We start from the raw sequence: 14,750 nt of genomic DNA, 5'->3' as shown, positions 1-14,750 counted from the left end.
AATATAACTAACCATCCTCTTTCCTGAGATATATGCAAACAGGACTGTGGGAATATTTTACCATAAACAGAAAAATAGTTATAAAATTGGGAAAATTTGCTATAAAATGAAAAAAAAAAAAAAAGAATACCACACATTGTTGCTATGATATTGATGGCTAGGCTCAGAGCTCAGGGTCTATTTGCAAATATAGAACAAAACTCAGAAAATCATAAAGTGATTACATGACCAATTTCCTAATATTAAATTTAGAGTCCACAGAAAGGACTCATACATGCCATGCAAAGCACTGGCCCACACCCACAAGTATGAAATAGCCCAGGCAGGGATATGAGATTGCAAAGGCAAGGATATGAAATAGCCCAAGGTAGGGAATGAAATAGATATGAAATTGCCCAGGCAGGGACATGAAATTATGCAGGAAGGGATATGAAATTGCCTAAGGCAAGAAATGAAATGAATATGAAGTAGCCCAGGCAGGGATATGAGATTGCCCAGGCAAGGATATGAAATTACCCAGGCAGGGATATGAAATCACCCAGGCAGGGATATGAAATTGCCTAAGGCAAGAAATGAAATGAATATGAAGTAGCCCAGGCAGGGATATGAGATTGCCCAGGCAAGGATATGAAATTGCCCAGGCAGGGATATGAAATCACTTCAGTCACCCACCTTGACCAAGCTATTAGCCTTGTAAAATGTAAGAATGTATCCAGGCTAATAGGTTGTGCCGGCCATTTATTTTTTTGCCATTGGGAGAAAATATAATATTGGATTGGGTAGAAAATGTTTGACCTTTGAGATTGTGACTAGAAATGTTTGGGTTGATATTTTGTATTGAAAAATATCCTAGCCATCTGAAAGTGGTTGGAAATGTTTGAAGCATGTCAGAGTGGTAGGAAATGTTTGAAGTGTGTCAGACTGGTAAGAAATATTTGAGCCAAGTCAAACTGGCCAGAAATGTTTGAGGTGTGCCAGAGTGGCTAAAAATGTTTCAGTGGTGTGACATTGCTTGGATATGTTCTAGCCATGTCACACTGCTCAAAAATCTTTTTGCCTTGTCACATGGCTAGAACATTTCCGACCAGTGTCATGGGGTATCTGGGGTCCCAGTTTCAGAAAAAAAACTTTTTTTTGTGCAACATTTTGTACATTGCTTTTTTTCCCCTCAAAACTCATGTAAGTTTGTTTTCACCAACACCCTGTTTCTACCTGCCATGTTCACCACTCTAAGGTAAGTTTGTTTTCACCAACACTCTGCTTCTACCTGCCATGTTCACCAACACCCTGCTTCTATCTGCCATGTTCACTACTCTAAGGTAAGTTTGTTTTCACCAACACCCTGCTTGTATCTGTCATGTCCACCACTCTAAGGTAAGTTTGTTTTCACCAACACCCTGCTTGTATCTGTCATGTCCACCACTCTAAGGTAAGTTTGTTTTCACCAACACCCTGCTTGTATCTGTCATGTCCACCACTCTAAGGTAAGTTTGTTTTCACCAACACCCTGCTTGTATCTGTCATGTCCACCACTCTAAGGTAAGTTTGTTTTCACCAATACCCTGCTTGTATCTGTCATGTCCACCACTCTAAGGTAAGTTTGTTTTCACCAACACCCCGCTTCTATCTGCCATGTTCACCCCTCAAAACTCATCTAAGCTTGTTTGCTTCTATCTGCCATGTTTACCACTCACAAAACTCATCTAAGTTTCTCCTGACAATGTCCTGCTCAGTGTCTCTCTCACTATCTTTCTCTCTTGAGCAAATCCCTGCTCAACATCTTCAATTTCAATGCACACAATCACCCACTTCCTTGCCCATTGGGCCTTGTCATCTGATTCCATTTTGTTGCCCACCCTCCCCTCCACCTCTGCCTCTACTTCAGCTCCCAGATCTCCAAGTGCACCTTACTGCCTACCATCCCCCTCAGTCAAACCCCCACATGTCTTAACTTGTAGAAAATATCCGAAATATATCATAAAGATTTCTTAGCCAGACAAGCATATCTCAACTTGATGAGAAATATTTCTTTGGAACTCAAACATTTCTTAACTTCTAAAAAATATTGGAAATATATCATAAAGATTTCTTAGCCAGGCAAACATATCTCAACTTGATGAGAAATATCTCACAAATATTTCTTAACTTGTAGAAAATATCTCGCATTTTTATAAAGATTTTCTAACCCAACAAACATTTCTCAACCTGATAAGAAATTTCTCATGAAGATTTCTTGGGAGTCCAAACATTTCTAAGAATATTTCTTGACCAGTCAAGCTTTTTTTTGACTTTGGGCAGAAATAACTTACAAACATTTCTTGGACCCAATCATTTGTGAACTTAAGAAAAATATCTTAAATGAAATGAAATTCTTTACACAAATATTTCTTACCCTAGCCAAACATTTTTGAAGTTATCAAAAAACATTTCACAACATTTCTTGGATCTGAATTCAATCTATTGACCCAGATATCGCTAAATGTAGTGGTGGACATTAATGAAGGAATAGTTGCAGTTCAAAGAGAAGCCATGATCAAACAATTGTAAAGTAAAGCTATAAAACGAGGCAATACCAACAAGAAAGGAGGTCAGCTAGTAAGGATAGGCTCAGTGGTAAGCAATGATTAAAGACTTGTAAAGTAAATGGGTGGGACGCTTGTAAGGATAAATTGTTGGTGGTAGACTTCCATGAGAGGCTGGTTTTGGTTCAACGGTAAGCATGATCATGACACAATTGTAAGGTAAGACTTACATTATCAAGAACGTTTCAAAGACGAGGAGGCCGAGGAACCTTTAACAGCGCAGAAAAATGCTTCAGTTTCCTTAGTGACTTGAGGAGTTGGTTTCGAAGTCGAAGGGGTGGAAGTGGAGTTAAGGAAACGAGGATTGACCTTGTACGATTTCGGGGCACCACGATGGTTGTCATAAAAGCTGGCCTTGGGAAGAGTAACAAAGCTGACTTTTCGCTTCTTCAATGGCGGGGAAGATGGACAAGACGATGGACCTTGAAGGTTTTGAGTGCCTTCATCCCCCTCTACCTCAGCCTCTACCTCAGCATGGTGCCTTTTCCCTGCCACTCTCTTCCCATCAGCTTGAATCTTGCAGAACTGATTGATCCACTGTTGTGAATCTTTCACAAAAACCATCGCCTTGCCGTTAGAACTGGAAACCAGAGGGATTTCGCCATACTGGGCATTATCCTCCGATATTTGGAGAAATTCTATTGAAGTCATGATCGTGATGGGCAATTAAACTGTGGACAGGACTTACTTTGATCCCAAGGACTGATCTTCATCTTCCCCGAGTCCAACAAATTTGCAAGCAACGCCCATTGTTTATGAGATAGCTTGCCAGATACGAAATTCGGGCCCAAGGGAGTGTCCACCTTGTGTGAAGGCCATCCAGTGAGTGCGACCTTCTCCGTCTCTGCATAGTTTGCAAATGTTGTCAACAGCATTGTTGTTCTTTTACTCTTTGGGCGCGGAACGGTCTCATCTGGGTGAACTTAAATAAAATTCAATGATAATTTGCATGCCCAACTTACGCCATTTGGCCATAAAGATCTGCTTGAAATCCTTTTGACTATCCTTCGAAGGTGCATACCTTTCAGAAGATGAACTCATTCCTGAAGTCTTTCGGCTGGTGTTCACCGAAACGGGCACGTCCTTGCTTCCTTCGTGGTTGCCGTCGATATCTAAAACTTGCCGCAAATCCTGCTGATATCGAGCGGCCCTGTCGTGCCAAGTTAATCAGAAAAATGCGAAAACCATTTAACACATGTACTACCGAACGGTTGTGGCAAAGATATCAGTCCACTTTCTAATCGGATATTCCTCGCGCTCAAAGAGGTCCTTCAAAAACGACGAGTTGACAAAAAGCCCATCCTTTTGATGTGCCGAGGGGTTGTCTCCCGAGTAGACCATAATGCCCGCGACGTCGAATTCGGGGTCGGTGCGCCGGATGATGTTAAGCTAGAATGTTACTATCTAAAAACTTTTTTGCAAAGTGAATGAAGGAAAAATACTAACCAAACGCTCAATCATCGCGCGCCAGCGTTCAAAACGAACTTCTGGTGCGACGATTGAGGAACCCCCTCCCACCACGTCGTCTTGAAGGTACTCATAGACTTCTTGCATTCGTTCTTCTCGTTCCTCACCGGTAGTAGTGCCTTGCATGTACTCAGCATAGCACTTATCCATAAATTTGACCTTTTCTTCCTTTGTCACTGTCAAAAATGCTATTAAATGTTTGCAAAGTTGAAAAATTGCTCCAACTTACTTCCCTGCATCTCATCCTGGCGAGTCCGGCTAATATAGGTTCGGAATTTGTTTGCTCTGTTAGGCCCTCGTTTTTCCTTCAAAAGGAGGTTAGCTCGCTCCAAGACGAAATCGGATCGCCTTCCATATTGCATGCCCAACTCGGCCGCCATTCGGCAGACATACTCACCAAATAGTGTGTAGCAGGACTGCTCGAAAATTGTAACCTTTTTCGACGACATGGCCTCGAGTACTGCATCCTCCACTGGCAACGACATCCCAAGCTCAGCAAGGATTTCTGCAGCCGAAGTTGCAGGTGGAGTCGACGGCGCGGAAGAAGTGGAGCGGGCACTCCTTGCGACAGAGGCCGAACGCGAGTGTGGCCTGCTTCGTGTACCCTCCTCCATTTCCTCCTCCATTTCGTCGTCCTCATCCTCCGTATCGGTGACTTCATCCCCTCGTTCCTTTCGCCTGGCGCGATCTCGCATCAACTCCTGCCGAGCCACTTCCCAATCCGAGCCACTTATGTCGCTTTCAGGGACTCCCTGCGAAGCCAAGATTTGGCGGCGTCAAGCCCTCTCATGGGCGATCTTCTCCCAATTTAGGGTGTCGATGTGGTCGTAAGGTTCCCGAGGAGCAGTGTACCCCTCAGGAATGGGGACATATTCCCCCGATTCCTCCAAAAATACCTGGATCAAGCGATCCGCGGCATCCTGCTCCCCACGTTGGGGCAAAGACCCTTGATAGTGGTGGTGCCCACCATCCCAAGGCTGGGTGAAGCGATAAGTGACTGCCTCCGAGCAGAGAAGCGATTGCATGCCGTTCTTATCGTCCCATGAAAGATCGTCCTCCAGGGAGAGGATCTCGAAAGGGTCCTCTCCAGAGTTGCGAGTCTTGTCCAGTGCCATCGCCGCCTTGATGACGTACGAGTTGACGTGCAGTTCGTCTTCTTCCCTCAAAATGTTGAGGGCATCCACGTAGTTCTCGGGCAAGTGAGGGGCTGTAAAGCCCTGCAGGATCAGGAGCCACTGCTTGGTGTCGTCCTCCAAATATTTAGTGAACCAGTTGGCTGCAGTCTGGCAGCCTTCTGTCATCTCGCGGCCATGGTAGTACTGGGTGGTCTGGTCGGTGTAGCTGAAGCAATACGCCGTGTGTTTGGACTCGCATGCCTCTCGCATCTCCTGGACCTCGTCGTAGTCGAGGTCATGGATCGTCAATGACCTTGGATGGAAGTCTTGGTTCCTGATGCCGGTGAGTACCCGTCCATCTGAAGGCAAGTCATTGATGTCGAAGCTTGAGAAGCTATTGGCCTCCTCTGGCTGGTCAGGCAGGGTGATGTCCTCGTCATCAGAATGGGTGGAGGTCAAGTCGGATAGGGTGTGGTTGCTGTTGTCCGCACTAAAAACAAAGGTCGCGTGAGATTAAACATGTGTTGAAACGGCAGGTAAGTTTACTAACTTCGTGGCGCTGGACGCTGGGGCTGCAGGTTCCGGAGGAGTCGATTTACGCGCAGACCCGTACGTTTTGAGAGCGGGTTTCTTTGCGGTGATGGCAGCTGGGGCCACAGGTTCCGGAGGAGTCGACTTACACGCAGATACGTACGTTTTGAGAGCTGGTTTCTGAACGGCAGAATTCCCAGGATTGTTGGACGCATGCCTGGATCTGCCGCAACAATACCACGAGGGATGTTATGAGTTACGGAAAAAGGAAAAGAAAAAGCAACCGACCAAAGTCTGGTTGAAGAAATTTCTGCTGGCGTAACGTCTAGCAGGATGCCAGTGACCAAAGTCTGCTGAAGGGACAAAAGCCACACCCTCGAGGTCACACGGCTAAACCAGAGCAACACAAGCAGCGCGTGGCACTTCGTCGAAAGCAGCCCAGAAAAGCGAAAAAAAAAGGAGTAGATGCTTACCCGATAACGCTTGAACGAGCAGCATTTGGATGGGCTGCAGCCTCAGAAGCTGGGCCATCGGCAGCCTTGGGTCGAACAGCCGCTTCGTTGGCTACATTCCTTTTGGTAGATCAGTAAGTATTTGTGCTGCCAGGAATGAAAAATTAAGAAAAAGTAATTTACCTTGCGGTCGAAGTCTGAGCATTGGCAGTGGGTCGAACAGCCGCTTCGTTGGCTACATTCCTGTTGGCCGATCAGTAAGTATTTGCGCAGCCAACATGCGAGCAATGAACGCGTGGCAACCGACCAAAGTCAGGTTGACCATTTGCTACTGACACAAAGTCTAGCAGCATTCGAGCGACTTACGTCTGCTCTGCGTGTGGGGAATGAGTGATTAAGACCAATAAACTTACCTCGCAGGGAGGTGCACGCCATCAAACAAGACTTTGGCATTCGAAGGGCGCCAGGGCCCCTCTGCGGCAGCAGTAGCGGACTTCTTCTTGGGTGGCCCGTACTTGACTTGGGTGTACCCAACGTCTTGACGGCCAGCGTCGTTGGCAGGGGAGAAAGGCGCCCCTGGGTCAGCAGCAGCTTCAATGCTGGGGGCAGAAGAGGTGTGGATGGAAGCGCGCCGTCCCCGCTTAGGTGGGGCCACGTCAGGCACATTCTCCTTGGTGGATATAGTCTGTCGGGCAGGCATTAGATTCCAAGATAGAAGCAAATATATATATATATTGAGGGTAACGTACCGCGGAGCGAAGACGACGGTTCATGTTTGACAGGTAGTGGAGGTTTGAGGTGGATGTGTCTTTTGAAAGATTGTGGTATTTGCTGGTAAAGGAATGTGGAATGTAAACGAGAGAGTGCTGGCAAACTAAAGACTCACGTAAGCAATTGATGCGAAGTGGAGATGCAGGAGGAGGATCGCATAAACAAATCCACGCTGAGCAAAGTAACACACAAATCCTGCAAAAAAATAGTGAGAGATGTGGGGTATGAAATGAGATCTGAGACGCACCATCCACCTGGATAAGATGTGGGGTATAAATCCCAGAAGGGGCACGAATTCAGCCGCGAGAGTTGAACTCGCAGCAAAGTAACACACAATTCCTGTAAAACAGTAGTGAGAGGTGTGGCGTATGAAGCGAAGCCTGAGATGCACTATTGCCCTGGATAAGCGAATCCCGGAAGGGGAACGGATTCAAGCCGCGAGATTTGAACTCGCCGAGACACAAACGACTGTGTCTCTCCAGACCAGTCGGTCAAGCTTGAATTTAAGCATAAAACCTGTAGATAATAATGCTGGAAGTGGTGGTGAAAAAAGAGGAGCAGGAACGGAATAAGAAAGGATGCTCACCATCACGATATGCTGTTCGATATTGATACGATGCTGAAGCCAGGGAATCCCGGAAGGGAGACGGATTCAAGCCGCGAGATTTGAACTCGCGGAGACACAAACGACTGTGTCTCTCCAGACCAGCTGGTCAAGCTCGATTTTAAGCATAGAATTGCAAGACGCTCCTTGCGTTGGGCGCGCGCTAATCGGTCATGATCGACAGGTGCCACCGCCTACAGTCTGGTCGATCTAACCCAGCGACATAGAGTCTGCTGGGAGGCGGGCTTTGACGGCGTATTTTGGTGCTGGCTGCATAAAGGCTAATGGCGGTGATTTTGCAGGGGGCGTTGGGCGTATGATGGTCCTGATCGACAGGTTCAACCGACTACAGTCTGGTCGACCTAAGCCAGCGATGCAGAGTCTGCTGTGAGGCGGGCTTTGATGGTGTTTTATGGCGCTGGCTGCATAGAGGCCCACAGTGGCAATTTTGCATATCTTGCGTTGGGCGTGCGCTCCATTCGATCGACCGCTTCAACCGACTACAGTCTGGTTGAATGGCGCGAGCAACGACCGACTACAGTCTGGTTGTCTGAACTCAGCGACGTAGAGTCTGCTGACCAGAGGGCATGGTGGCGCTAATGCGCTTGAAAGAGTGCTCGGTGCGCTCTTTCATTCTTTTGTTCGTTCTCAGGTCTCAAGCCAAACTCAGTCATCTTCGAAGTTCTAAGTCCGAATTTCATCAACATCAACGTCAATTTCAAAACTCCGAGGTAAGCCCTTACTTCCCCACTCTCCTCCACTCGCAACCAGACTGTGTGTCGGTTGCAGCAACCTGACATTACGTCGGTTGCTAGCTAGAACCAGACTTTCTGTCGGTTCACTGCTGGCTTGGACGCGCTCAGTACGTGCGTGCTGATTGATCCCTGCCCACAGATCATTGGCCACCATACGGCCATCTTCCTTCGACTTACGCGTCCCTGATCCCCTGCCATTCACCCACAACGCGACAACCTCAATTGCCGCCATATTTACTTTCCAAACACGGGTTCGAGGTAAGCCCTTGCCTCCCCCACTCTCCCCCACTCGCAACCAGACTTTGTGTCGGTTGCAGCAACCTGACGTTACGTCGGTTGCTAGCTAGAACCTGACTTTCTGTCAGTTCACTGTTGGCTTCAACCTGCAGAGTCGTTGACGTGCTTATTGAAACCACCCCCCAGGATCTTTCTTCGATTGACGCGTCCGACGTCCGATCTTTCTTCGATTTACGCATCCACGATCTCTGGCCACTCGAGTAACGTGTCCTCATTTACGCATCTCTTTTACCTCAGTAAGTCGCATTTGTTCTGCCATCCACCCTCTGGAATCACACCTCGTGACGAATACTCGAGCCCGGGAATACGTACGAAGATGTGATTCTCATCATTTCGTTTGAATCCCACAACGATATCGAATAACCTTCTGATTCTTTTACAGGTATCTCTCAATTATGCTGAGGAACTTGTGGGTGTGGGCCAGTGCTTTGCATGGCATGTATGAGTCCTTTCTGTGGACTCTAAATTTAATATTAGGAAATTGGTCATGTAATCACTTTATGATTTTCTGAGTTTTGTTCTATATTTGCAAATAGACCCTGAGCTCTGAGCCTAGCCATCAATATCATAGCAACAATGTGTGCTATTCTTTTCTTTTTTTCTTTTTTTTTTCTTTTTATAGCAAATTTTCCCAATTTTATAACTATTTTTCTGTTTATGGTAAAATATTCCCACAGTCCTGTTTGCATATATCTCAGGAAAGAGGATGGTTAGTTATATTTTGTGACCTATAATAGCATGCTCTATATATTTGTGATGAATTTCCTTTTTTGGGTTAAAATTCCCACGGTATCAGAAACACAGCCTCTCACTTAGCTCCATAAACAACAATTGTAGCCCCTTTCCTTACCTTTATAGATATATATAAATAATGTCATGCAGACCATTCCTCATTGAGAAAAACACAAAATACTGAAAAAATTGGACACTTTTTGGAAATTGTCATGCATTTTTGACCAATATCTCAAAGAGCAAGAAAGCTGGTCTCAAAATATAGTCACATTGCATGATATGACAATATTTTTACATGGTTGTCTTGATTTCCATATTTGGATATGGACCCTGAATACTGGACACAGCCCCTTCAACACCATGGCAACAGAGAAGATCACTCTTAATTTTTGGGTATTTTTTTCAGATTTTCTGGCAACTTTTAGGTGGTTTCTATATTTAGATATTGACCCTGAACCCTGAACAAAGCCTCCCCACCTTACTAAGCAATATTCTGATTTTTACATATTTTTTGCTGATTTCTTTTACGATTTTTCCTGATTTTATGGCTGCTTTTCTGTTTAAGGGAAAAGGTTCCCGCGGTGATGAAAGGTAAATGAATGAATGAATCAATGAAAAATTTGCCTAAGTCCTCAGTTGATAAAGAATGAGTCTTACTCGTAAACTCGTAAGGACTCATAACAACGAAACAGTGGGGAGTTTATGTATGCATTTTGACCTGTTCCTCCATTCAGAATACTAATTACTCAACTAATTACTTATGCAGACGGCAGCCCAGATTGTTATGGCTGTGAGCATCATGATGATGGCGACACGAAGTGGCCGTTGAATCTGCGGGACTGTGGTAAGTTACGATCACGCCGTTCTACGACTGTAGTAACCATTTGTTTTGGTAGAGGACATAACTCCCTACGACGCCCTTGTCCTGGGAGAGCTCTACGATTCTTTCAAATCCTCCACGGGATCGACGTCCATCCACTCGCTTCCAGAAGGTCAAATGGTGCCTAGACGAGGCGTCGTTACTTCGCCTAATGTTTCCTGGTTGCCCTACGTCACAGTTACCCCATTGCCTGTCCGAGCTCGTGCCAATGGTCGATTCGCACATGCGGACTTCACGATTTGCCCCCAATGGTGGTTCAGCCGAACTGCCCATCTCACGTTCGTGCTGCGGCGGCCGCTCGAAAAGGACATCAACAACCACCCCCTTCACTGGCTCTGGTGGGATGTCCAACCGAAGCATTTCAAGCCTGTGGAAGGCTCGGCATTTCAAGACTTAGGAACTTTGGATGAGAAGATCGCGGACGTCATGAGATCAGAAGCCAAAAAGCTGCATTCCCAAGTAGCCGAAATCGCCCACACAAAAGATCCCAAAATCTGTGGCGGTCTCTTCTTCTTGGCCAACTGGATGCGTGACGCATCAGGCCGCCTCGCACTCGCATCGTTTTACTACTGGGATTTGGTGTGGCACGTGGCTAGCTTCCAACGCCTGTATATGGAAACCCTCGCAATGGTCGATTGGTTCAAGGTCTGGGAGGCTCGGCTCCTTGAACCCAACCGTAAGGTTCATCCCGTTGACAAGACTGTGATGGGAGCCATTACCGACAGCCTTGAAACGGCCGAAACTCTCTTCCGCATTGGGGCGCCTGTTTGGTTGGTTTGTACCCCAGCCGAAATCCCCCCTCGAATCAATATTTTGAATGTGCGCCCGCCAACGCCAAAAAGCTTGGCCACCATTCGCGATCGCCGTCCTTCTGAGGTGGATCCCCGCGAACTCTGTCTCGACGACTTTCCAAATCACCCATATCCCGATATCACAACAGCATCGCCCAGAAGCACTCTCTACATACAGGCATGTCAGTCACATTTTGAAGGGTGTCTTGGACCGGAAGATCCGAAGCCGGTGGTGAAGGAGGTGCAAAGTGGCTCCTTGTCCGTAGAGCCTGGCACAGGGCCCAGTCGAAGCGACCGCGATGTCGTTCGACCCTCTCCTTGTAAGTGATGGCTTTTCCCTGAAATCCCCTTAGTTCTTACTCACAAACTGTTGCAATAGACACCAATCCAGCTTCATTGTCAACAAAGGCATCAGGGAGTATGTCAGGGGGTATGTACTCTCAACTTAGCTGCTTTTCTATTAATAATGAAAACGTCGCAGTCACTACAAACGTCAATCGCGATAAGTTTAGTGAGATTGAGGAGGTCTTCATACCCCCTCAATCCCCGGTGTGGAAGAAAGCGCTACTGCAGGTGAATCCAGATCCGTCCCGCATCAAGGTCTCAAAAGATCGTGTCCGTGGTTACCAGTTCCCCGACCCTTGGCTTTTCATGAAGGGACCAAATCACAAGACCTTCACACTTGCTTGGCTGATCTCGCGGAGCCAGTGGCTTCAATCGTTCACCTCTCTCGACAACTCTCCTTCGCCTGCCCCACATAGTCAACACTGGTGTGATTTCTTATATCGCTTCTCGAAGGAAATGAATCTGATCGATAATACACGGGCCAAGGAACCATCAACATTGCAACCCGGACAGAAGGGGAAATCTCGGGCAAAGGGATGTAAAAAATCAGAAAAGTCGAAGCAGAAGCAAACCGCCACCCGAGGGGAGTCGTCGAGGGAGGTTCAGGCGTCATTTTTTGGTCCCAGAGTGCAAGTGGCGGAACGTCCGCATTCCATCTTCTGGCGTGATGTTTCGGTGATGGAGGGCAATACTGACAATCTGACACCGGAGATCTCGGCTGAGATTGTGTGGAATCTTTTCGAGCAAAACTTTCGTTTGGAGATTCGCATGCTTGACCAGCAAGTTTTATCAGCTGATTGGGCCTCCCAGGATTTGGCAGCAGTTCGAGATGAGTTGGTTCGGAGGGTCTTCCCTGAGGATGATGAGGGATTTTTTGTTGGAAGAATGCCGGGGAGCAATGTCGGACTTGTCGCGGAGAACTGGAGGGATCGGTTAAAGTCAGTGGAAGCTTTGCAGGTGCTTGTCGTGGGTTGGCCTGGATGTGATGCAGAAGCACTGGCATCAATGTCAATGTTTGATGAGTCTGGGAAGTTGACAACAACGCGAGCTTACTTCGAACGTATGGAGGAAATGGCCGTCGGACTGTATTGCCAGACGTTCTTTGATTACTTCGGCCGTGCCCCCTCCACCCCACATCGCATTCCAACTTCATAATTACTTGTAGCTTTTTGTTGTCACAGCTTGTTTATTTTGGTGCTCGGACTTTATAATTGACATGTGAACTTTGTTCCATTTTTAGAAGGTTGGGGGTCACTTAAGCATGCCTTGTCTGTGATTGACATCTGCTTCCCTCCCCCCCTTCTTTCTGTGTCTTTCACTCAGCAAACTCATCATGTCAATGTACAAAAGAAAGCCAGCTAAGTCTTTGCCTGCCAAGCTTTTCCCTGTAAACGATGCACCCAAAACAAGGAAACCTCATAAAGCTGCCAAGCTTCCATCTGCTGCTCTAGGAAATCTGTATACACCAGCTGGACATTTTGTTCAGCCCTTTAACCCAGAGGTTATCTCAGCTTCCAACCCCTTTGAGCCACTGGCAATAACTCTTACCTTTGAGAATGATGGTAATACAGTCCAGATGCCAGGGAAGAAGCAGAAACAATTTCAGCGATGGGAGAATGAGGTTCTTCCTAGTCTCATGGAGCCATATGTCAAACTTCTGCATGAAACAGACTCTTTGCGAAATATGGCACAAGTTCGTTCTCGAACACAATGCACTGGTTGTGAGTCAGGCAGACTGTTGAATGTAGCTTGCATTTTTTTTGAGCGTATGTTATCTTATAAATTTTGAGATGTCACTAATATAATTTGGGCAGGTATTGAGATGCTTTCCCTTTGCAATTGCACTTCCCCAGCACTTCAACTCCTTGAACTGGGGTTCTTTCCATGCGCACCAATTAATCCATCTCTTGCAGTTGACTTGAACATGCTCGAGTTTGTAAATGAGCTGTTTGTAAATGCAGCTCCCAATACTACTGCTTGGTGTGAAACATTGGAAGCTTTTCTTGGGAACAGAAAATACAAGTTGACAACTCGGGTATGTTTATTATTTTTTGTCAAAGTTTCTTGCTTTTTGAGAGATTTTTTCTTTTTAGAATAGTTTACGTCGCCGTTTTGGAAGTGCTATGCAGTGGTATGCAACTTTGATTGACAAGAAAAACCTTCTTGTCAACAATTATCTGGATTCTATGAGAACTTTAAGCAAAGTTTCAGGTATTTCTTGCTTATGACAAGCTTTCTTGACACTAAAAAAAGTTTTTGAACAGAAGATGGTGAATTTGAGCAAGGTTGATTTATTTTCCTTGCTCAGTTGAGATATATTTCTGACATGACTCAAACTTTCTTAACAGATCAAGGTTTTTCTTTCACTTGGTTCAAAAATCTTTCTTGTAATTCACCTTTTTGAACAGACAAAAATATTGAAATGGAACAAGGTTTCTGTTTTTGCTCTTGATACAAGAAATCTTTCTGCTGACAATAAACTTTTTTTGCAGATGAAAACATTGAAATGGCTGATGGTATTTATTTTTCCACAAGAAATCTTTCTGCTGACAATAAACTTTTTTTGCAGATGAAAACATTGAAATGGCCAATGGTATTTATTTTTCTTTTAAGTAAAAAGTTCTTATGCTAATTCTTTTTCCTGTGTAATACAGATAATATTGATCAAGGTTTTTTTCCCTCATTTTTGGCTCAGAAAAAGTTTTATATCTAACTGTTTTCACATTATTTTAGAAGATAATATTGAAATTGGTATGTGGTTTTTTGTCCAGTGAAAGGAATGTACTGGAGCAAATGTTTAGATGAGGATATGCACACTGCTGCACCAAACTTGGGAAGACCAAGTGATTATCTGAGAGGACGGTGTCCTTTGTGCTTTGGTGGAAAAGATTGGTCAAAGCCTGATGATTTGTATGTGGAGTTTTTGGCCAACACTATTATTGTGATCTCAACTTTTTTTTTGTAAGGGTTGATTTCATTGTATGCTTGGATGCTTGTTTCAAGCAAAAGTCACGCAAGGCTCAGGGTAAAGAGGCACCTGCCCCTCGGAAGCACCCAGATACAGCATTCGTCTCCTCAGAAGATGTCAAGGTGATGGAGGATGTGGTCAATGAAACCCGCCCAGAGCCCAAGTCCAAGTTGAAAGGTAAAAAGTCACAAGATACTCCTTTACAGCCTCAGAAGGATGAAAATCCTGACTTGTGTGAGCCTGGGCTCAAAGTTCCGAACTCTGTGCTGAACATGTGTGGTGACTCTTTTACTGCTGCAGATGAAAAACGAGTAAAAGCTAGCACTCAGTTCTTTTCTGATACTGGACTCATGGCTCTTCTCTGTCGACATGATCGTGTCTTATGGCTGGTAAACATGACTTCTGCAGGAGAGAAGCAACACTATGCTCTGGTTCTTTTAGAACGTTTGTTCAACCATTT

General features: G+C 45.6%; 3 protein-coding genes across 3 annotated transcripts; 1 reads left to right on the top strand and 2 right to left on the bottom strand.

The window, feature by feature from the left end:
* Window positions 1–2,756: 2,756 nt before the first annotated feature.
* On the bottom strand, window positions 2,757–4,744 carry LACBIDRAFT_316216 (uncharacterized protein; the record flags this gene model as incomplete). The annotated part of the gene is made up of 6 exons (XM_001889623.1): window positions 2,757–3,220; window positions 3,271–3,495; window positions 3,545–3,732; window positions 3,787–3,971; window positions 4,029–4,225; window positions 4,279–4,744. The coding sequence occupies 6 exons, from the start codon at window positions 4,742–4,744 to the stop codon at window positions 2,757–2,759; spliced, it is 1,725 nt and encodes a 574-aa protein (XP_001889658.1).
* An 81-nt stretch (window positions 4,745–4,825) lies between these two features.
* On the bottom strand, window positions 4,826–7,168 carry LACBIDRAFT_316215 (uncharacterized protein; the record flags this gene model as incomplete). The annotated part of the gene is made up of 9 exons (XM_001889622.1): window positions 4,826–5,654; window positions 5,715–5,912; window positions 5,984–6,117; window positions 6,189–6,267; window positions 6,331–6,390; window positions 6,561–6,832; window positions 6,897–6,978; window positions 7,034–7,113; window positions 7,166–7,168. 9 exons carry the CDS (start codon window positions 7,166–7,168, stop codon window positions 4,826–4,828), a joined length of 1,737 nt encoding a protein of 578 aa, XP_001889657.1.
* Window positions 7,169–7,841: 673 nt separating this feature from the next.
* On the top strand, window positions 7,842–14,510 carry LACBIDRAFT_334825 (uncharacterized protein; the record flags this gene model as incomplete). Its single annotated transcript, XM_001889654.1, has 22 exons — window positions 7,842–7,909; window positions 8,105–8,142; window positions 8,175–8,253; window positions 8,312–8,388; window positions 8,417–8,535; window positions 8,621–8,637; window positions 8,701–8,810; window positions 9,197–9,234; window positions 9,273–9,283; window positions 9,872–9,897; window positions 10,073–10,150; window positions 10,203–11,297; window positions 11,459–12,407; window positions 12,646–13,043; window positions 13,137–13,357; window positions 13,416–13,533; window positions 13,815–13,838; window positions 13,892–13,915; window positions 14,056–14,073; window positions 14,124–14,232; window positions 14,289–14,467; window positions 14,497–14,510. 22 exons carry the CDS (start codon window positions 7,842–7,844, stop codon window positions 14,508–14,510), a joined length of 3,810 nt encoding a protein of 1,269 aa, XP_001889689.1.
* Window positions 14,511–14,750: the final 240 nt, after the last annotated feature.

Source organism: Laccaria bicolor, genomic scaffold (genome assembly GCF_000143565.1).
Source record: "Laccaria bicolor S238N-H82 LACBIscaffold_70 genomic scaffold, whole genome shotgun sequence".
Lineage (NCBI taxonomy): Eukaryota > Fungi > Basidiomycota > Agaricomycetes > Agaricales > Hydnangiaceae > Laccaria > Laccaria bicolor.
Note: the sequence above shows the minus strand (reverse complement) of the source record. Positions and strands in the feature narration are given on the sequence as shown.